The 23,302-nt window shown below is 41.7% G+C and overlaps 2 protein-coding genes across 4 annotated transcripts in view; both read left to right on the top strand.

The window, feature by feature from the left end:
• Nucleotides 1-331: 331 nt before the first annotated feature.
• On the top strand, nt 332-15,637 carry LOC106610286 (putative E3 ubiquitin-protein ligase HERC3). Its single transcript, XM_014209558.3, has 24 exons — nt 332-750; nt 1,223-1,337; nt 1,461-1,531; nt 1,928-2,149; nt 2,380-2,471; nt 2,661-2,791; nt 2,997-3,124; nt 3,262-3,338; nt 3,436-3,554; nt 3,744-3,803; nt 3,911-4,016; nt 4,160-4,349; nt 4,490-4,647; nt 9,440-9,514; nt 9,635-9,679; nt 9,778-9,864; nt 9,988-10,110; nt 10,335-10,475; nt 10,662-10,828; nt 14,138-14,201; nt 14,293-14,351; nt 14,469-14,652; nt 14,866-14,965; nt 15,056-15,637. Exons 1-24 carry the CDS (start codon nt 522-524, stop codon nt 15,271-15,273), a joined length of 2,961 nt encoding a protein of 986 aa, XP_014065033.3. The 5' UTR covers nt 332-521; the 3' UTR covers nt 15,274-15,637.
• Nucleotides 15,638-15,773: 136 nt separating this feature from the next.
• The window catches only part of LOC106610261 (putative E3 ubiquitin-protein ligase HERC3), a 35,505-nt gene continuing 27,976 nt past the window's right edge, over nt 15,774-23,302 (top strand). For all 3 annotated transcript variants that reach the window (XM_014209505.3, XM_045722816.2, XM_082978445.1), the window contains exons 1-8: nt 15,774-16,030; nt 17,047-17,405; nt 20,561-20,720; nt 21,440-21,516; nt 21,644-21,865; nt 22,114-22,205; nt 22,507-22,637; nt 22,926-23,089. In XM_014209505.3, coding sequence (XP_014064980.2) covers nt 17,180-17,405; nt 20,561-20,720; nt 21,440-21,516; nt 21,644-21,865; nt 22,114-22,205; nt 22,507-22,637; nt 22,926-23,089 — 1,072 coding nt within the window. In that variant the 5' untranslated portion in view covers nt 15,774-16,030; nt 17,047-17,179. The remainder of the gene's footprint in view (nt 16,031-17,046; nt 17,406-20,560; nt 20,721-21,439; nt 21,517-21,643; nt 21,866-22,113; nt 22,206-22,506; nt 22,638-22,925; nt 23,090-23,302) is intronic.

The following is a 23,302-nucleotide window of genomic DNA, read 5'->3' as shown; positions in this document are numbered from 1 at the left end:
TCAGAACGGTAATAAAACATCCCAGGAAAATGTTCAGGGAACCATAGAAGAACCTCCCTGCAACCTAAAAATGTAAGTTCCCGGAACAGGCAACATTTTCACTTCCATTCTCAGAATGTTTAAAAAACATTCTGTTTTCACTGTCAGGAAACGTATGGCTTTGTCCCCAGAACCAATGGGAAACAAAAAAAGTACTTTCGAACAACTTCCAAGGAACCAAATGTGCTAGCTGTGTTTGTTTAAAATACTTTACCTCTACCCTGTCCCACTGCATATGTGCCAACCTGATATTTTCGTTTACTCAGGCCATTCCCATTGTGGCATACGTTTCTGTTTGGAGGAAAATGCCGACTTAGGTTTCGTTTTCGTTTCTTGCTGTTTCTTTTACAGATATGTCATATGGTTTCGTTCATCGCTTTAGAACGCACTGACTCCCAGGGCGCAGAATGACCGTCCTGTGTTCCATCAAGATTAGCTGATTATGGATACGTTTAGACGGCGATAATAATAACACATTTACAATGTTTTCGTGGGGAGAGAACACCCCTAATGGCTTCGGTTCAGTGAAATCGAATGGTTTGGTAAAGGCGAACACGGACTGTTGCGTAAATTTCATACACATGAAATCTCCAATTACGCATCTTTCTGTAGGTAATAAAGTACTCGCGTTCATCAGAAATAATGGGAAACAAGTGTCCGTCGCTCGGATGCAAGAGGACAAAGATGGGAGAAGGATCACAGGAAAACTGAGTAAGCACCTTTCTATATGTTTTTCCCCACGACCAGAGCCCACTTCTTTACTGAACTGCTTAAACAAATTGTTTAAGCGGCAATCAGCAGGTGAAACAATAACAAAGCGTCCTCCCCACCCGTTTCTGTAAAAAGCTGAGGCATGGGGCTTGAGATATGTAACCACTCTCAAATTCATAGATAGCGCTATTGATGCAAGGACTAACCATCCATGATATCAAAATTATAGTTTTAACAATGTTTTGAGACTATACAGTGTTTGTTTACATGTACATTGTTTACAAACATTGGAGTAAAACAAGCTTATATTCTGGGTTCTGATGGGGTATGACAGTTGAACTAAGCTCATGAGGCATTTATAAGTTATATTCTTCAAGAATCAATGGGTACATATTATAAAAATTGGATGAAGTAACTGCTAATTGCCCCTTTAAGCTAGATAATACATTTAATGTATATTTCATGTGTGTAGAGAGTGTGGAGTGCAGGGAGAAGATTCTGGCTCTGAGTTGCGGTGATGCACATATTATTTTACTGTCTAAAGAGGGCAGAGTTTTCTGCCTCACCCAATCGTCCAATGTTCCCAGGTGGGTGCTTGACAGACATGACACATCTCTTGGCTTAGGCCTACTCACATTTTAGTGGCTTCTGTCAATTGTAGTAATTGACCATATTGTAATGATTACTTTTGGTTGTCTGTGTTTTCTCAGACCAGTGGGTAACTTGAATCAGGTAATTCAGGTTGCATGTGGAGACCAGCATTCCATTGCACTAACCCAAGGTAAACAATTACATTCTAAATCACTCAGTTTGAGACGGGATATGATAGGAGGCTGTCTGTGCTCTTTGAATGTCCGTTATACCAAATAGTCTCTGTTCCAGGTACATAGATATCAACATGAGAATACTGGAAGAGATGGAGACCCGCACACTGTCAATTCTTCTAATAAAAAATCAACTGAGACTTTAATTCTAAAATAGAGATGTTTTATTGGGACATCATCATGCCCAAAAGTTCATAGTGCAGAAAAGGGCAGAAATAAAAGGTGAAAAAAAAGGGTTTGAGAAGGTTCACAATAGACATTTAAAATAAAACTACATTTATCACATACTCTAACAATGCAGCACGTGTCCTGTGAGATTTCCTATGTACAAATGTTATTTTACCTTCCATTAGATGGTAATGTGTTCACGTGGGGCCAGAACTCCAGCGGACAGCTGGGTTTGGGGAAGGGAGAGCCCAGCACCTTGTCTCCCAAGCCCCTCAAGTCTCTGTCAGGTATCCCCCTGGCTCAGATCACCGCTGGGGGAGACCACAGCTTCGCCCTGACCCTCTCTGGAGCCGTGTTCAGCTGGGGCAAGAACAGCACCGGGCAGCTGGGACTGGGGGACACAATAGGTACTGTATACACAAATATTACTATGCTAATGTATTTTCATTAATAGTTGGTATCTTTTAAAGAAAAGTAGTACATTTGATATGTTTGAAGCAGACAGTATGAGTAGATCTGATCATTTAATGTCAAATAGTATATATAGATTTTCTTTTTAATAGATTTTTCTTTTTAAAATAGCCAAAACAGAAAAAGACAAGCAAAGAAAAAAATCTGTCAAATCTATTTTCGACAGACAGACCTGCTCCAGCTCCTGTTGATTGCCTGAATCTAAAGAAGACCATTACTGTTTCCTGTGGAGTGGAGCATACTGCCGTTCTGACAAAGGTTCTGACGTTTTTTACACAACAATATTTCCAACTGATACTATGTTTTTACTCCCAGTACCATTAAGATCTAAAGAATGTTTGGACCAATGATGTCTTGCTGGTTGCCATCACACAGTAGAAACATTCATATCAACAACAGGAGCCGAACACATCATCATGATAACTGTGTGAATGGGTTTTGTTCTAGGGAGGTTTAGTGTTCACATTTGGCTCGGGTCGACATGGACAGCTTGGACACAACTCTCTCAGAAATGAACTACGACCTCGACTGGTGGCCGAACTCTGGGGGGCAAAGGTGACCCAGATAGCCTGTGGAAGGTATGTAGTTACTAGATTGATTGATAGAAGTCATGTGAATCTCTGTACAATCATACATATTCAGACAAAGATCAATGGATGTAGCTTGGATGGTAAGATCAATCTTGGAGTGACACTGGGTGTATTCTTGGATATATCCATTCTTAGGGATCACAGTTGATTTGTGATTTTTTTCCTTTACCTACAATCCTGTTTGTCAAATTAGAAACCACACGTTGGCGTTCGTGGGCTCCTTCAAAAAGATCTACTCATTTGGGCGTGGAGAGCAAGGGCAGCTGGGAAATGGAGTCAAGATGGATCAGTCTGTGCCTCTGCCAGTACAGCTACCACAGGGTAATTAAAACATTCCTTTCCTCTGCATAACGTAACCTAATTAAAATGCAATACAGTACTTAGGCAGAAATGTTGGTCTCTATGAAATGATAAAATAACAGGTTTATAACATCGTGACTGTTTTGGGTCATTTTCAGGCCGCATTGATGACCAGCAAATTGAACAAACCTTTGCTGGAGGAAACCATTCTTTTGCCTTGTGCAGCTCTGCTCAAGTAATGTGTTTACAGTTAAAAGTGTACAGTTAGTTTGTTCTGTTTGTCCTTAGTACTTAACATTGTTTTAATGCAGTGCATAAAATTGTTATTACAGGAATCTGGAAAAGTGTTGAATGACTCCAATCTCGGAAAAGTGACTCAAACATTAGATGGTGACATCATTAACAGATGGATCTCGGACTGTGACTCAACATCATGGAAGAAGATACAGAAGTTAGTATGATACAAATAAACCTGATCCCCAGGCTCAATACAAATACGCAACTCATGATGGTTGATGGTTGATAAGTGGACAAGGCAACACAAACATACATGAGTCAGTGACACAACAACTACTGAAAAGATGAAGGTCTCAGGAACTTACATACACTGAACTATAAGATTCTTCACTTTTATTTTCAGGGTAATCACAAAAACATTCTCTTCTGCATCATGTTTAAATGGGAGCTTCCTGGACAAAAGGTAAGAACTCACTGCCTATCCATTAATGTTTTATCACATTATTGAATACTTTTTATTGTTTTATTGTTGCATATTTAATAGTATTTATTGATCTCATCAATCACTAGCCGTGACAAACATTACCGAACCTCACTGAAGCACTCTGGCCTGGACTTGTCATTCGCCCGACTGGCTTTTCAAAAGCTTGCAGAAAAGGACAAAGTTCTGGCTGAGGTATCATTTCATATATTATCTTTATGATCAAATACTTATTTTCTGTTTGTTGTCCTTGATATTCAATTTGACCAGTCATTGATACTGTAAGCCACGATAAGTCATTGAGTTGTGACCCACAAGCACTCCTGTCATGGTTCTAGGTTAAAAATGTCGTCCAGCACATACTCCTTCCCTCCCTGAGTAAGGATCCTATTGGTGTGGAGGGTCTGAGGGTGTACCTCATCATCCCCGAGCTCCTGAGAGTTCTCCTAAAACAACATCGCATAGACATTACTGAGGCCTTCGCTGCTGCCATCCTCAGACTGAACCCAGACAAGCTCCAGGTCCTTGGTAAAGTCACCATCCATCAATACACGTCTTGTCTTTTATTTTCTTCTCTTGTCTTGACTTCTCTCCTCTTCGCCTCTCTTTTTAAGATATAGCAGTAGTATTGCTGTAGTATTAACTAAACTCTTGTCTAATTCCAACAGAGGGCCTATGGTCGACACTTCCCGACACCCCCTTCAGAACTCTGGTGAAAACATTCCACTATGTGTCAGCAGAGTATCTCCGTATGATGGCAGAGGAGGGCTGTGATGTTAAAGAAACATTTGAAGGGACTGTAAAGGTTATGAAGAGGCTGTATGAGGTAAACATCCATTGCCATAATTGGGTGCCTTTCAGAAAGTATTCATACCTCTTGACTTATTCCACATTTTGTTGTGTTACAGCCTGAATTCAAAATGAATTAAATATTGTTTCCCCCCTCCACCATCTACACACAATACCCCATTATTATAAAGTGAAAACATGTTTTTAGAAATGTTTGCAAATTTATTGAAAATGAAGTACAGAAATATTTAATTTACATAAGTATTCACACCTTGATCAATACTTTGTAGAAGCACCTTTGACAGCGATTACAGCTGTGAGTCTTTCTGGGTAAGTCTTTACGAGCTTTCCACACCTGGATTGTGCAACATTTGCCCATTATTCTTTTAAAAAGTATTCAAGCTCTGTCAAATTTGTTGTTTGTCATTGCTAGACAACCATTTTTAGGTCTTGCCATATATTTTCAAGTAGATTTAACTCAAAACTGTAACTCACCTACTCAGGAACATTCACTGTATTCTTGGTAAGCAATTCCAGTGTAGATTTGGCCTTGTGTTTTAGGTTGTTGTCCCGATGGAAGGGGAATTCATCTCCCAGTGTCTGGTGGAATGCAGACTGAACCAGATTGCCTGTGCTTAGCTTCATTCCGTTTCTTTTTTTATCCTGAAAAACTCCTCAGTCTTCAACGATTACAAGCATTTCCATAACATAATGCAGCCACCACTATGCTTGAAAGTATGGAGAGTGGTACTTAGTAATGTGTTTTATTGGATTTTCCCCAAACATAATATACTGCTCAAAAAAATAAAGGGAACACTTAAACAACACAATGTAACTCCAAGTCAATCACACTTCTGTGAAATCAAACTGTCCACTTAGGAAGCAACACTGATTGACAATACATTTCACATGCTGTTGTGCAAATGGAATAGACAACAGGTGGAAATTATAGGCAATTAGCAAGACACCCCAATAAAGGAGTGGTTCTGCAGGTGGTAACCACAGACAACTTCTCAGTTCCTATGCTTCCTGGCTGATGTTTTGGTCACTTCTGAATGCTGGCGGTGCTCTCACTCTTGTGGTAGCATGAGACGGAGTCTACAACCCACACAAGTGGCTCAGGTAGTGCAGCTCATCCAGGATGGCACATCAATGCGAGCTGTGGCAGAAAGGTTTGCTGTGTCTGTCAGCGTAGTGTCCAGAGCATGGAGGCGCTACCAGGAGACAGGCCAGTACATCCGGAGACGTGGAGGAGGCCGTAGGAGGGCAACAACCCAGCAGCAGGACCGCTACCTCCGCCTTTGTGCAAGGAGGAGCAGGAGGAGCACGGCCAGAGCCCTGCAAAATGACCTCTAGCAGGCCACAAATGTGCATGTGTCTGCTCAAACGGTCAGAAACAGACTCCATGAGGGTGGTATGAAGGCCCGACGTCCACAGGTGGGGGTTGTGCTTACAGCCCAACACCGTGCAGGACGTTTGGCATTTGCCAGAGAACACCAAGATTGGCAAATTCGCCACTGGCGCCCTGTGCTCTTCACAGATGAAAGCAGATTCACACTGAGCATGTGACAGACGTGACAGAGTCTGGAGACGCCGTGGAGAACGTTATGCTGCCTGCAACATCCTCCAGAATGACCGGTTTGGCGGTGGGTCAGTCATGGTGTGGGGTGGCATTTCTTTGGGGGGCCGCACAGCCCTCCATGTGCTCGCCAGAGGTAGCCTGACTGCCATTAGGTACCGAGATGAGATCCTCAGACCCCTTGTGAGACCATATGCTGGTGCGGTTGGCCCTGGGTTCCTCCTAATGCAAGACAATGCTAGACCTCATGTGGCTGGAGTGTCAGCAGTTCCTGCAAGAGGAAGCATTGATGCTATGGACTGGCCCGCCCGTTCCCCAGACCTGAATCCAATTGAGCACATCTGGGACATCATGTCTCGCTCCATCCACCAACACCACGTTGCACCACAGACTGTCCAGGAGTTGGCGGATGATTTAGTCCAGGTCTGGGAGGAGATCCCTCAGGAGACCATCTGCCACCTCGTCAGGAGCATGCACAGGCGTTGTAGGGAGGTCATACAGGCACGTGGAGGCCACACACACTACTGAGCCTCATTTTGACTTGTTTTAACCTCTATGGGCAAGGCGGGACGAATTCGTCCCACCTACGTAACAGCCACCTGAATTCAGTGGCGCGATTTTTGAATCGTTTGAAATACTATTACTTCAATTTCTCAAACATATGACTATTTTACAGCTATTTAAAGACAAGACTGTCCTTAATCTAACCACACTGTCCGATTTCAAAAAGGCTTTACAACGAAAGCAAAACATTAGATTATGTCAGGAGAGTGCCCAGCCAGAAATAATCAGACACCCATTTTTCAAGCTAGCATATAATGTCACAAAAACCCAAACCACAGCTAAATGCAGCACTAACCTTTTATGATCTTCATCAGATGACACACCTAGGACATTATGTTATACAATACATGCATGTCTGTTCAATCAAGTTCATATTTATATCAAAAAACAGCTTTTTACATTAGCATGTGACGTTCAGAAAAAGCATACCCCCCCGCAAACTTCCGGGGAATTTACTAACAGTTTGCTAAATTACTCACGATAAACGTTCACAAAAAGCATAACAATTATTTTAAGAATTATAGATACATTACTCCTCTATGCACTCGATATGTCCGATTTTAAAATAGCTTTTCGGATGAAGCACATTTTGCAATATTCTAAGTACATAGCCCAGCCATCACGGCTAGCTATTTAGACACCCGGCAAGATTAGCCTTCACCAAAATCCTATTTCCTATAAGAAAAATGTTCTTACCTTTCCTGTTCTTCGTCAGAATGCACTCCCAGGACTTCTACTTCAATAACAAATGTAGGTTTGGTCCCAAATAATCCATCGTTATATCCAAATATCCTCTGTTTTGTTCGTGCGTTCTAGACACTATACGAATGGTAAATAACGGTCGCGCGCATGGCGCATGGCGTGACAAAAAATGTCTAAATATTCCATTACCGTACTTCGAAGCATGTCAACCGCTGTTTAAAACCAATTTTTATGCCATTTATCTCGTAGAAAAGCGATAATATTCCGACCGGGAATCTGCAATAAGCTAAACAGCCGAATGAAATTTCTCCACGGGGGCGAATCGTGCACGCGCCTCATTCAATGGTCCTCTGATCGGCCACTTGGATAAGGCGATAATCTGTTTCAGCCAGAGGCTGCCTCGTCATCGTTCAGGTTTTTCCCGGGTTCTGAGAGCCTATTGGAGCCCTGGGAATTGTCACGTTACAGCTAAGATCCTTACTCTTCAATAAACAGATGCAAGACGCACGACTCCTTGTCAGACAGGCCACTTCCTGCATGAAACCTTGTCAGGTTTTTGCCTGCCATAGGAGTTCTGTTATACTCACAGACACCATTCAAACAGTTTTAGAAACTTTAGGGTGTTTTCTATCCAAACCTGAACAATAATATGCATATTCTAGCTTCTGAGTTGGTGTAGGAGGCAGTTAAAAATGGGCACATATTTTTTCCAAAATTCTCAATACTGCCCCCTAGCCCAAACAGGTTTTAAGGACATTACATCAAAGTTGGATCAGCCTGTAGTGTGGTTTTCCACTTTCATTTTGTGTGTGACTCCAAATCCAGGCCTCCATGGGTTGATAAATTGGATTTCCATTGATTATTTTTGTGTGATTTCGTTGTCAGCACATTCAACTATGTAAAGAAAAAAGTATTTAATAAGATTATTTAATTCATTCAGATCTAGGATGTGTTATTTTAGTGTTCCCTTTATTTTTTTGAGCAGTGTAGTTTGTATTCGGGACAAAAAGTTAATTGCTTTGCCACATTTGTTTTAGCAGTATTACTTTAGTGCCTTGTTGCAAACAGGATGCATGTTTTGGAATATTCATATTCTGTACAGGCTTCCTTCTTTTCACTCTGTCATTTAGGTTAGTATTGTGGGGTAACTACAATGTTGTTGATCCATCGTCAGTTTTCTTCTATCACAGCCATTAAACTGTAACTGTTTTAGAATCACCATTTGCCTCATGGTGAAATCTCTGAGCGGTTTCCTTCCTCTCCAGCAACTGAGTTAGGAAGGACGCCTGTATCTTTATAGTGACTAGGTGTATTGATACACCATCCAAAGTGTAATTAATAACTTCACCATGCTCAAAGAGATATTCATTGTCTGTTTTGTTTTTGTTTTTTTTACCCTTCCTTGCGAGGCATTGGAAAACCTCCCTGGTCTTTGTGCTTGAATCTATGTTTGAGATGTACTGCTCGACTGAGGGACCTTACAGATTGGAACAGAAGCCCTGGCATAAGAAATACATGACTTAATTGACAATGTCAATGAATATGTCAAAGAATCTATTCTGAATTGAATTAATTGGTGTTGACTTGTATGTGTGGGGTACAGAGATTTGGTAGTCATTCAAAAATCCTTACTACACACAGAGTGAGTCCATGCAACTTATTATTTGACTTGTTCAGCAAATGTTTACTCCTGAACTTATTTAGGCCATAACAAAGGGGTTGAATAGTTATTGACTCAAGACATTTCAGCTTTAAATGTTTCATTAATTTGTAAAAATTCCCTAAAACACAAGTCTACTTTGACATATGGGGTATTGTGTGTTGGCCAGTGACCAAAAACATCTATATTTTATCAATTTGAAATTCAGGCTGTAACATAACAAAATGTGAAAAAAGTCAAGGGGTGTGAATACTTTCTGAAGGCACTGCATATGGGAAAAAACTGTGCAATTTTGAATGCTCCCTTAACCTCTGTTTTGTTCAGGTCAATTGCAACAGACGCATCAAAATTGCGGCAAGCAATTTCCACATCAACCGAGTCAATCGTACGCTTCAGAATGTGAGTAGCCTATCTCATAAAATGAATGCAGGTTGGTATGAAAATGGGTAATTATGTTAATGATGTCTCTGAAATCTACAAAGAGTGGAAAATGATTTTGTAATTTCGAATCCTCTTTAGATGCTCAACACATTTGATTATTATGACTACCTAGATCTTCCCGAGGTAAGCAATGAAAGTCAACACCAATCAATTGAATTCATAATAGATTATTTGAAATATTCATTGACATTGTCGATTAACTAATTTCTTTCTTATGCCAGGCATTCTTTTATTCATGTCACCGGCAATCTTGCATCTTCAACACAGAGGCTAAATGTATAGTTTATCAATTGGAACTCAATTACAGCGTAAGTTGTTTCCAAATGTGGTGTTTATTAAAAAAAGGTACCACGTTCATTTACTACACTGCTATCAGATTTGAAAATGAAGGCTAAATGTTGCCATATCTTAAATGTGTTCCTTTTTTTTAGTTTGCCATCCATGGACCTTTAGACTTTTGCATCCCTACAATACATGTGAGCAGAGAGACAGCACTGGAAGATGCTTTCCAGCACCTTCGACAAAGTGGGCACGACTTCACAATGCCTTTGAAGGTTGTTGTTATCTAGGTTTTCTAGTATTTTTTGGTGTGTAAAATGTTTATTTTTACTTTGTAGCTATAAATAAGAACTGAACTGAGAAAAGAGTAGTGATTAAACAAGTAATACAAACACCAGGACTTGGTACTTATTTTAACATCTACCTCTGTATTAGGAAAAGTATTTTCATTTCCTAATCCTTATTTAGGAGTAAATAGCGTATTTTTTTTGGTCTCCAGGTGAAGTTTCAAGCAGAGAATGGTGTGGATGAAGGTGGCGTTTCACTGGAATTCTTCAGGCTCCTGGGGAGAGAACTTCTCAAAATGGAACCAAAGACACTGGAGGTTTACGAGTCTGGACTAGCATGGTTCACAACAGATGTATGTTCCATATTCAATTACAAATTGTTCCCAGATTTAACTCCATCTTTCCCCACAATTTTATTTACTAAATTAGAAATATCAATTATTAGAAATGTATATTATTATCTGTTATAGTTATATTGTACTGTTAAATATTGAAAGTTCTGATTAGATTATGGCATTCTGTTTTTTTTCAATCCATAGGACGGTGGTATAACTGATGAATTCTACTTCCTTGGGCTGCTCTGTGGGAAGGCACTGTATAATCAGTGTGTTCTGAACCTCTGCTTCCCTCTGGCTCTCTTCAAGAAGATTCTGGGTCTGACTACAACATTGGATGACCTTAAAGAGCTGTCTCCAACTGAAGCAAGGTACAATTATTCTGCTGAAAAAGCTATACAGGTTGCTGCCAAAATAAAGGAAACACCAACATAAAGTGTATTAAAGTTCCAATGCAACTGTTTTTTTTATCTCACTATCAAATCATATCTGGGTAACAATTAAGCACCTTACTGTGATTGTTTCCAATTAAAATGGTCAAAAAGAGAAAAAAAATAGGTTCTTAGCAGAGGACAATTTCTCAAGCAAGAATTTTGCAAGGACTGTCCAAGAGTGGTCTGAGTGGAAATGTGCTGTTATTGGCAGAGAGGTTTGGAATGTTCTTTCTTATTGGACTATTAACTAATTTACTTCATGGTGATGTCTGATCATCTGATGGAGTTTTGGAAGGCCAAAACTCCGTCCCAACAAAACTTACACTAAACGTGAACTATGATAATGTGGAAATATATATAAAACAAAGGAGAATCATGTTTTTTACTGCACTGGGCCTTTAATAGGGCTTTGAGCCACCACGAACCACCAAAACAGCTTCAATGCACCTTGGCATAGATTCTACAAGTGTCTGGAACTCTATTGGAGTGATGCGACACCATTCTTCCACGAGACATTCCATAATTTGGTGTTTTGTTGATGGCGGAGGAAAACGCTGTCTCAGTCGCCGCTCCAGAATCTCCCATAAGTGTTCAATTGGGTTGAGATCTGGTTTACTGAGACACACACACATACTTTAACTTAAGAAGGATCCGCCCCTTTATTTAAATTTTTGCCTAAAATGATATACCCAAACTAACTGCCTGTAGCTCAGGATCTGAAGCAAGGATATGCATATTCTTGATACCATTTGAAAGGAAACACTTTGAAGTGTGTGGAAATGAATGTAGGATAATATAACACATTAGATCTGGTAAAAGATAATACAAAGAGAAAACCATGCATTTTTTGGTATTTTTTGTACCTTTGTGCAAGAGAAAGGCTATAATGTATTATTCCAGCCCAAGCGCAATTTATATTTTGGCCACTAGATGGCAGCAGTGTATGTGCAACGTTTTAGACTGATCCAATGAACCATTGCATTTGTATTCAAAATGTTATATCAAGACTGCCAAATGTGCCTAATTGGTTTATTAATACATTTTCAAGTTCATAACTGTGCACTCTCCTCAAACAATAGCATGGTATTCTTTCACTGTAATAGCTACTGTAAATTGGACAGTGCAGTTAGATTAACAAGAATTTAAGCTTTCTGACAATATCAGATATGTCTATGTCCTGGGAAATGTTCTTGTTACTTACAACCTCATGCTAATCGCATTAGTGTACGTTAGCTCAACCATCCCGAGGTCGGGACACCGATCCTGTAGAGGTTTTAAACCCCCTATACTCCTTTGAGACCCCTCTTTCAATGCCACTGAGATCTCTTCTCCTAGCCATGGTAGCCAAAATAATGGGCAACTGGGCATTTTATACATGACCCTCAGCATGATGGGATGTTAATTACTTAGTTAACTCAGGAACCACACATGTGAAAGCACCTGCTTTCAATATACTTTGTATCCCTCATTTACTCAAGTGTTTTCATTATTTTGTCAGTTACAGTTGAAGTCAGAAGTTTAGACTTAGGTTGGAGTCATTAAAACTCATTTTTCAACCACTCCACACATTTTTTTGTTAACAAACTATAGTTTTGGCAAGTGGGTTAGGACATCTACTTTGTGCATGACACAAGTCATTTTTCCAACAATTGCTTACAGACAGATTATTTCACTTATAATTCACAGTATTACAATTCCAGTGGGTCAGACGTTTACATACACTAAATTGACTGTGCCTTTAAATAGCTTTGAAAATTCCAGAAAATTATGTAATGGCTTTAAAAGCTTCTGATAGGCTAACTGACATCATTTGAGTAAATTGGAGGTGTACCTGTGGATGTATTTCAAGGCCTACCTTCACACTCAGTGCCTCTTTGCTTGACATCATGGGAAAATCAAAAGAAATCAGCCAAGACCTCAGAAAAAAATTGTAGACCTCCACAAGTCTGGTTCATCCTTGGGAGCAATTTCCAAACGCCTGAAGGTACCATGTTCATCTGTACAAACAATAGTACGCAAGTATAAAAAACAGGACCACGCAGCCGTCATACCGCTAAGGAAGGAGACGCGTTCTGTCTCCTAGAGATGAACGTACTTTGGTGCGGAAAGTGCAAATCAATCCCAGTACAACAGCAAAGGACCTTGTGAAGATGCTGGAGGAAACAGGTACAAAAGTATCTATAGCCACAGTAAAACGAGTCCTATATCGACAACCTGAAAGGCCGCTCAGCAAGGAAGAAGCCACTGCTCCAAAACCGCCATAAAAAGCCACACTACGGTTTGCAACTGCACATGGGGACAAAGATTGTACGTTTTGGAGAAATGTCCTCTGGTCTGATGAAACAAAGAGAGAACTGTTTGGCCATAATGACCATTGTTATGTTTGGAGGAAAAAGGGGGAGGCTTGCAAGCCGAAGAACACCATCCCAACCGTGAAGCACGGGGGTGGCAGAATCATGTTGTGGGGGTGCTTTGCTGCAGGAGGGACTGGTGCACTAAACAAAATAGATGGCATCATGAGGAAGGAAAATTGTGTGGACATATATAGAAGCAACATCAGTCAGGGAGTTAAAGCTTGGTTGCAAATGGGTCTTCGAAATGGACAATGACCTCAAGCATACTTCCAAAGATGTGGCAAAATGGCTTAAGGACAACAAAGTCAAGGTATTTGAGTGGCCATTACAAAGCCCTGACCTCAATCCTATAGAAAATTTGTGGGCAGAACTGAAAAAGCATGTGTGAGCAAGGAGGCATACAAACCTGACTCAGTTACACCAGCTCTGTCAGGAGGAATGGGCCAAAATTCACCCAACTTATTGTGGGAAGCTTGTGGAAGGCTAGCCGAACCGTTTGACCCAAGTCAAAATAAAATAAAGTAGTGATCCTAACTGACCTAAGACAGGGAATTTTTACTAGGATTAAATGTTAGATTTAAACTCAGTTTCACAATTCCTATTTGGCTAAGGTGTATGTAAACTTCCGACTTCAACTGTACCTGTATATGTTTGTCTTCAACCGCTGGCTGTTGATTTAAAGAATCCATACTACTCTCTCAACACATTTAAGGATAATGTGTTTCAAAACTCCAGCAAAGTTTAGGTTTTGTCTCCTTCAAGTTGGTGGTTCCTCAGTTGCCATTAGTTTGGGTGTTACAAAGCACTTCATTTTGACAGTGTAGTTGTTGTTTTAGAGATACTATTATATATCTGCTCAAATCACATTTATTGTTTGTTTGTTTAAAATTAGGGGCTTACAGGATCTGTTGGATGAAGATGAGGAGGTTGTTGAAGCAATGGATGTGGTTTTCATGGTAAGAGAGAATTGATACTTTTTTGCCATTTTTGGTAGCCTACACAGGTAACCCCAGCTGATGCTGTAATAATCTTTATTGTCTTTCTAAGTACAAAGGGCAAGAACTGATACCAAATGGAGAGGAGGTCCCACTTACCATGGTCAACAGGTATATTTGATGACAGTAATCTTATCAATGTATACATCTCTTGAATTAACAAAAGGATTCCACAGGAAGTGTTCTGTACTCATAAATAAACATTGGTCTGCCATATATCATTCACAGGAAGAAATATGTTGACTTGTACGTTGACATGAAGCTCAACAAGTCGGTGCAGAGCCAGTTTGCAGACTTTGAGAAAGGCTTCCACAAAGGCTGCCCTACACAGGCATGGAGGATGTTTCTACCTGAGGAGCTGATGACACTTCTACAAGGAGATGACAACTACGAGTGGGACAAGTTGAGAGAGGTAAAGTTCTACCTGCTTAGATATGTCATAAAAGTACATAAGCAATATAATATGGAAGTTCATACATGTTTGGTAGCCTATATAGCAGCGCTATGCTCCCAGTGGTTAAATCTGGCCCCATTCTGTTTGGACTATACAGTCTATGGCTATAATACAGTGGCATGGTCTACTGTACATGCGGTTGTTTCATTATGTTTTTCTCTGCAATAACAGAATGCCCAGTATCAAGGATATAGGCCCACAGATGACATCATCCAGAACTTCTGGATAGTTTTCATGGAGTTCTCTGAGGAGCAAAAGAAGACGTTCTTAAGTGAGTTAACAGACAGTTAATTAAACTGAAATAATTGTATAGCTCCAGAAATGCTTCGTCAGTGGATAATTATTATCCTCTAATTTCTAGCTTTTCTGACTGGAACGGACAGACTGCCCAGAGGTCGAAGTCTCTCCAAACTGCAGATGCAAATCACATCTTTGGGCAGTACTGAGGCTGATGAATATTATCCGAAAGCACAAACCTGCTCTGTGACGTTATGCCTCCCTAACTACAGCAGTATCGACATTCTGCGGGAGAAACTTCTCCATGCTATCACCCACTGTGATGCGTTTGGAGATTTTTGAAATGATTAAACTGGGAAGCATGTAGTATTTTTATTTTTATCCTCGCCAGTCATTATTGTATTCATGTTTTAAGTCAATGAAACCCATTCAGAGCTAACAACTGAACATCTTCAAACATATTAAGTAGTCTTAAATATAGTTTTGTATTTGAAATTCAGTATTGCACAATATGGACCAATATAAATATGTATTTCTTGACATGTTCTACTCATGTTTCCTTCATGCACTGGGATAACTGGATACGTGGAGACCTCTGCTGTTTGAATATCTGTACGACGTGCTGTCTTTGTTAATACAAATGTTAATAACTGCGAATGAGTGCCATAGTAAAAAGAGCCACTGTTAATAAATATTTGTTGTGGAAGTTCTAGTGCAATACTGTTTTTTAGGAAGTTATGTAAGTACATCGCATGATTCGGCTAGATTTTGCTGACACCAGTCATGCTCGCCACTAGACTGAATACCCACAAAGTCATAAACCCCGCCCTAATCTGAAATATCTCTTCATAAAATGTGATGTAAAACCTTAACCTAACCATACTGCTAAACGTATGCCTAACGGAGTCTTAAATGAAGACCAAACTGCATTTTTTTTGGGGGGGGGGGGGGCAATTTTATGGCTGTGGGATCTGACTTTGTGGGTATAGAAGTGTAAACCCTAAGTCACGTGTTGAGTGACGAAGAGCATCAACCTGCATCACAACTTCCTTGTTGTCGAAACGCCCAGCTAGTGGAATTCAGGAATGCATCTCTACAGGTAAAACGCATGCCATTTTTTGCTTTAAATCACGTAGCTACGTTTTGTGTAATTGTTTACACTTCTATATTTGAACGTTGAAGAGTCTGTGAAATGCAGACAGATTGGCTAAATATGGCAAGCTTGCTAGTATTCTGCGAAATGGACGCATTTGTAAATCTCGTTAAGCCCAACCCGTTAGCTGTCGTTTTTATCCGTATAGCTAGTTACCGACCGCTAGCGGAGACGATGGAGTTGACACGATTGACTAGCTACTGTAACTATTTTATATAGTTATAGGCTATAGCTAACTATATAACTTACAGTAGCTATACAGCCATATAGTGGTCCCGTCCAGACGATATTGGATGTAAGCATAGAGCAATAGTTGGAATCTTACGTCAGCCAAAGTATACCCATCTGCTAACGCAAGCTCGGGAATCATCCCTTGCACATTCATTCATTGTCAATGTAACACCCTTTCTGTCGTAACCATCACAACAACTATCATCATCCATAAGGCCTCTATCTAGCTATAAGCCACATACGTAACTATGACACATGCAGAATTAATGACGTGTCTTGTCTGAGCGTGACATATTGTATTTGTAAACTGAAAGTGCCACTTGACTTCCAAGGAAAGGAGGGGCCCATGTCTCCATGTTTACTTCCAAGAGGGCACCGAACCTTTAGAGCAGTCTCTCTCTGCCTTCACCTTGGCTAACTCTGTCCATAGCGCGCACGTTGGGAGTGGATTGCGTTAAGGCAGGACAGTTTGGTGCTGCTTAAGCAGGGATTACAGAGGCACTGGGTTTATTTAAACAAGCTCCTGGTGCTTCCACCTTATCTTTTCACTGCTCACGTCACACACGCACAGCGGGCGACAGGCTCCACCCCCCGCAGTGTTTACCCAGCCACGCTTCATTTTTAAAACATGATCCAACAAATAAAATGATGAGTGCACTGTTATGGCCAATGATGTGATCTGACTACCATCTGTCACCCTTCTCCTCCTCTCCCCTGTTTCTCCCTTCCAGGCTTGTGATTTACACCAAGGGGAGAAGGCAGGGCCGCCTTCTAGCCTGAAGCTCTCCTCCTTCCCCTCCTGTCTTTCACTCTCTCCATCCCTCCATCGCTCTCTCTCTCCTTCCCTCCTTCCCACTCTAAGCCATGATGCTGTGCTGGGGCAGTACTGTGGAGGGCCAGCTGGGTATCGGCGGAGCGAGGGACCCCGTGTGCGAACCCCGGAGCTGCCAGGCGTTCAATGGGCGCGGCCTGAAGGAGGTGGCGTGCGGCGGGCGCCATTCGCTATTCCTGTTGCGTGATGGGAGAGTGTACACGTGCGGCTCCAACCGCTGTGGGCAGCTGGGCCACGACAAGCCGGGGGACTCGCCAGGTAAGCTGCCAGTACAAGCCAATTAGCAATCTGCAGATGTTAGCTAACAAGCTAACACTGTTTGATGTTTATTTGTGGTACAACCTGTGTTTGTTGATATTGTGGGTGGATAAAAAAAAAATCTGCTATACTGAATGCCCAATCTAGTGGGATATTACATCTTATTGTACTTGGCTGCAACTCTAACGTGTAAGCGCAGGGAAATCTGCCAATGAGCAGATTGGCAGATTTGTTCTCTACTATAATGAAACGTTATACCTGTGTCACAACGTTTGTTTAGATCCCCCCTCTTAATACTACAGTAGCATTTAATCTCTTTTGCAATGCAGACTATGAATTCATGGTGGATTAGGTTCTATTTACTAAACAGAGGGATAATGCCTGGGAGGAAGGAGGTATGACAATCTTAAAGCTCATGTTATTTATGACATTTATGCTGCATCCCAAATGGCACCCTATTTCCTATCAAGTGCACTACTTCTACAGTGTGAAAGTAGTGCACTATAAAGGAAATAGGGAGCCATTTGGGATGAATCCTTACTGGTAGCTCACTGGCTCCTAGGCTAAGCCAGGAGAGTTGATAGGTTGGAGGAGCACTATTTCTAGGACTCAGGAGTGTGTTGTCACTCACATGGCTGTTTAATGAGATCTCAGGCACCAATGATCTGCTCTGTTTGCATCGTGTGTGTGTGGGTGGGTGGAAGGGTAAGGGTCATATTTATGTTTAGCCATACAACCATACGCTTGACGACTGCTTCTGGAAACTGCCACGAAACGTTGATTATTGTTGGAAGTACTCCCTTTGCCACCAGTCATTCTCAGAGCACTATTTCATTTAATAGGCCTATTTATTGACCAGTTGGGCCGATAACACCAGCCTTACCATACGCAAAGGAAAGGATACAGTTTTTCTTCTCTGTACTGAAAGTGATCAGTCTTAACTTGACTGGTGACATTTTATACTTTTTTCTGAATTATATTAACAGTGGACTGACTAATGGACAAAATACTGAAATATTGTTTTTGGGTGAATTAGCCCTTTAAAGCGTCAATCCTTAGTTGAAACAACAAAGCAGTCACCCCACCTCTATTTTGGTAAAAAGCTGAGGAATGGGCCTGGAGATATTTAAACGCTCTCAAAATCACAGGCAGAGCTATGTATGAAAGGACTGACCATCCAACATATCCAACTTATAGTTTTAAGCATGTTTAGAGGCTATGCAGTGTTTGTTTACATTTACAATGTTTGCAAACATTGGAATAAAACAAGCTAATATTTGGGGTTCTGATGGGGTTTGACTGTTTCACAAAGCTCATGACTTATTTATGTTATATTTTTCAAGAACAGATGGGTAGATATAATTTACAAGTCCAAAAATTGATGTAGCAACTGAAGATTGCCTGTTTTTAAGGTTTCAATGTTAAACAAAGCCAATCTGTTGTTTTGTAAATAATCCCAAAAAAAATGTAATCCTTATTTTACCAGGTAAATTGACTGAGAACACATTCTCATTTACAGCAACGACTTGGGGAATAGTTACGGGGGGATGAATGAGCCAATTGGAAGCAGGGGATGATTAGGTGGCCATGAAGGTATGAGGGCCAGATTGGGAATTTAGCCAGGACACCAGGGTTAACACCCCTACTCTTACGATAAGTGCCATGGGATCTTTAGTGACTACAGAGAGTCAGGACACCCATTTAACATTCCATCCGAAAGACGGCACCCTACACAGGGCAATGTCCCCAATCACTGCCCTGGGGCTTTGGGATATTTTTTGGGGGGACCAGAGGAAAGAGTGCCTCTTACTGGCCGTCTAATACCACTTCCAGCAGCATCTGGTCTCCCATCCAGGACCAACCCTGCTTAGCTTCAGAGACAAGCCGGCAGTGAGATGCAGGGTGGTATGCTGCTGGCAAATAAGACTTTGAGACTAAATGCCCTATAATGGTATATTTCTGCCACACAGGAAATTTGTATGACACTGCAGTACAATACTGTATGCTGTGAAGTATGTTTCTCCTTTCATCTTATGACTGGTTTCTACTGTGCTGTGCGTGCCCGCATTCCAATGAAGCTGCTGCTCACTGCTATATCGCATGCAAACCACCACCACCACCCAACCACTCTCTAGGCTACACGGTCAGCCACACAGATCTGTGTACTGGAACTGAGGCACGGCAGGAGGAGACTTGTTGGGATGCATTATTTAGTCATCACACACGTGTTCTTGACTTCCAATTCTCAGATGATATTTAATTGTAATTATAGCTGCTAAAGTGCTGAGGTAAAATGTATAATGTTAAGGTAAATCATTTTTAAGACACAAATGAAATAATTTAATTTGAAAGCAAAGCAGTCTGATGAAACCTATAGGCCTAATGCTGAGACATATTGTTTGTTTTTTTAAATAATAAAGAAGTGTTTTTCTCCAAGAGTGATTGAAAATATCAGATAAGAAATGACTGACATTAACCCCTGTTTATTTTGCTTTAATTTCTTCCTAACATGCCTCCATGATAAGTGAAACTTAAATGTGGAGCTAGATAGTTAGAAAGCACTGGGACATTCCAGAAGATGGTTGGTCAGATAGTGTATCCACACTAAATACTCGAAGTGGGTTTGGTCTCTATGGCTTCCAGACAAAGGCCTAGCATACCCTTCTAGAATGGTCATACCAGCAGAACAGACTAGAGGATACATTGAGAAAAGACACTTCCTTTTCCCATCCACAGTATAGTCTAAGATGCACCAGTCCTAAAACTGGTACAGGTGTAAGATCTTAATTTGACCAGTTTCTCACAGCAGGAAAATAATCCTGCAGCAACCAGAAATGTGGATTCTTGTGTGGGTTATAGTTAATGTCCATTTTTGTAGTGGTTGATACATTTTTAGTTAGAGCAAATAAAGTCAGACATTTTAAAGTGAAAATTATAAACTTTAGAAGCCTTTTTAAACCTTGAATAGACTACAAGTTTGCGTGTCTTGCTATGCAGGACGTTTCCTGAAACAACCGGGTGATCAAATTAAGATCGTGCATTTGTAGATGTGGATCGTTCATTACAGATACTAGTCTTTCTAGAGAGCCTGACTAAAATCTGTCATTCCCTCCCCATTCCTCCCTCCCCCTTCGTCCCTCCTCCTTACCCTCTAGAACTGGTGGTGGCCCTGGACACCCAGAAGATAGGGGTGGTATCGTGCGGCCAGGCCCACTCCATGGCGCTGAATGAGCAGGGCCAGGTGTTTGCCTGGGGGGCCGGTGGAGGGGGCCAGCTGGGTCTGGGGACCGCTGAGGAGACCGTCCCAATCCCCAGGTGACCCAGCATGCTAGAACATACATTATTGAAGCTTTGCTGAGGAATAGCCTACTGGAAGAGGTACATGAAAACCAATGGAATTGTGAGAACTGCATGTGATGGCTAAATGCTAGGACCATAGACTTTTTAAAACCAGAGCCGCAACATAGCGATTCTTCCAGGAAGGCTTATGAAACAGACCAGGTTGGGTTTGAGAAGTCAATGAGAGAAGTGAGAAATTCTTGGTGGTTAATTTTTCTCGAAATCTAAAGGCACGACCGAGATTTGAGCCAATGTCTTCAGTAGTTGAACATGTTATTACTCCAACCTCGTGAAAGTGACAAACTGACACGTTTTAATTTTCGTCAAATACTACTTTATATCGAAGGAGTGCCTTTGATTTGACGGCCTGCACAGTTCAGCGCTAGATGACTGTTCAACACGATGACGGGTTTCTGCGCATGGGCTTAGCTAGCCAATGTCACCATGGCGTCACCTACAGTGTGATCGGGGGTTTCTATTGGAGAAGCAATTTCTGGAGAAGCAGTTTCTTCATACTGTACTGTCTTTGCTGGGAGGGTTACAAAGGCTACAACTCGTACGGTGTTCTAGATGTTGATTATACAGGGATTGTAAAGCTAACTGTACATTGCATGTAGTTGGTTAAAATCTGCCCAATACTGCACAGTTGTTCAGGCATTGGCCTCACAACTCAATGCAGCTCCTGTATTTCTCAGGTTGATCAAGAAGCTGTGCGAGCATCGCATCTCTCAAATAATGTGTGGCAACAAGCACTGCATCGCCCTCTCTAAAGGTGAGAATGAAGCCAACAGCAACACCTCACACACTTCCACTGATACTGTAGCGCTACACACCAAAGTTACTAGCTTAACGGTTAATGCCAGGCTAATGCTAGGCTAAGCCCCTCTTTTCTCTCCCAGACGGTCAGCTGTTCACGTGGGGCCAGAACTCGAGCGGTCAGCTGGGTTTGGGGAAGGGAGAGCCCAGCACCTTGTCTCCCCAGCCCCTCAAGTCTCTGTCAGGTATCCCCCTGGCTCAGATCACCGCTGGGGGAGACCACAGCTTCGCCCTGTCCCTCTCTGGAGCCGTGTTCGGCTGGGGCAAGAACAGCGCCGGACAGCTGGGGCTAAATGACAAACAGGGTAGGCTAACTAACTAATACGTCGATGAGACACACGTAGAGAGAAGTAATGCACCTCAATAGACTGAGGAAGCCTGTTGGACTACAGACCCATAGCTATATGGGTCCAAATGCCCAATCGTTTCTCCGATATGTGATTAAATGAATGATGGCTTGTAAGCAGTTCATAAGCAGACCTTCATATAAAGCAATGTGATGTTCTGAAGGTAACACGGGAATATGTGTGTGTGTGTTACTTCCTCTCTACAGACCGGTCTGTTCCTTGCCACATCAAGTTCCTCAGATCCCAAAAAGTGGTTTATATCAGCTGTGGAGACGAGCATACAGCTGCCCTCACCAAGGTGGGGAAGACAACTGTCCTGCTGCATATCTGTCTATGTGTTTATAGTCACGTAATGAAGCTGTCATATAGTCGTCAGGTGATGGTGGGATTTGAGAAGGCACAGTACTGAAAAAGGACCTGCTGTCTCGTAAAACCTTTAATCCCTGAACGTGTTCATGCCTTTGCAGAATTCTCATGTTTGTTTTGGAGGGTGAGGAATATGCATGTGGAGTTGTGTTGAGCTATGACAGACTGTCCTTTAGCATTCCTCCTCACTTCCTTTATTGTAATTGAAGCCTCGCTCTGTGTTTGATTGACAGGATGGGGGTTTGTTTACGTTTGGGGACGGCTCCCGTGGTCAACTGGGTCATGACTCCACCAACAACGAGCCTCTACCCAGACAGGTGCAGGAGCTGATGGGCAGCGAGGTTTCCCAGATTGCCTGTGGCAGGTACTGCACAACGTAGCCTGGTCGCGTAGCCTAGCAAAGCACAGCCTAGCAAAGCACAGCCTAGCAAAGCACAGCCTAGCAAAGCGAAAGCCTAGCAAAGCGAAAGCCTAGCAAAGCGAAAGCCTAGCAAAGCGAAAGCCTAGCAAAGCGAAAGCCTAGCAAAGCATAGCATAGCAGTACAATCGAGTACAGAACAGGTTAACATCAGATAAGTTATGGTATGACTACTTGCCTTCTCTGTCCAAGATTCCTCATACTCTCTCTCTATCTTCTCCGTCTCGTTTTCAGACACCACACCCTGGCGTTTGTGCCTTCCTCCGGTCTGGTGTATGCTTTCGGTTGTAACACCAATGGTCAGCTGGGCACCGGGACACGAGGTGACATCAAAAGCCCGCTTCCTGTCAAAAGCAGCCTCACAGGAAGGCTCACAGGAAGTCCTCGTCATATGTCAGGTAACTGGATGACTCACGACACCTGTGCCTCTCAAGTCAGTTATTGAGAAGCCAGCCATGAGATATGATCCTAAACTTTAGACACTATGTCTATTCAACCAATGGAGACATCTTATAGCTATGTACAATTGTTCATTCTGAAAGTGATTATAATTGGTTTTTAAAGAGAAGGCATACTAGGACGTTGAAAGGAACAGCACACGAGTGCAAGGA

Source organism: Salmo salar, chromosome 08 (genome assembly GCF_965601325.2).
Source record: "Salmo salar chromosome 08, fSalSal1, whole genome shotgun sequence".
Lineage (NCBI taxonomy): Eukaryota > Metazoa > Chordata > Actinopteri > Salmoniformes > Salmonidae > Salmo > Salmo salar.
The sequence above is the reverse complement of the archived record's forward strand: the minus strand, read 5'-3'. Positions and strand labels throughout refer to the sequence as shown.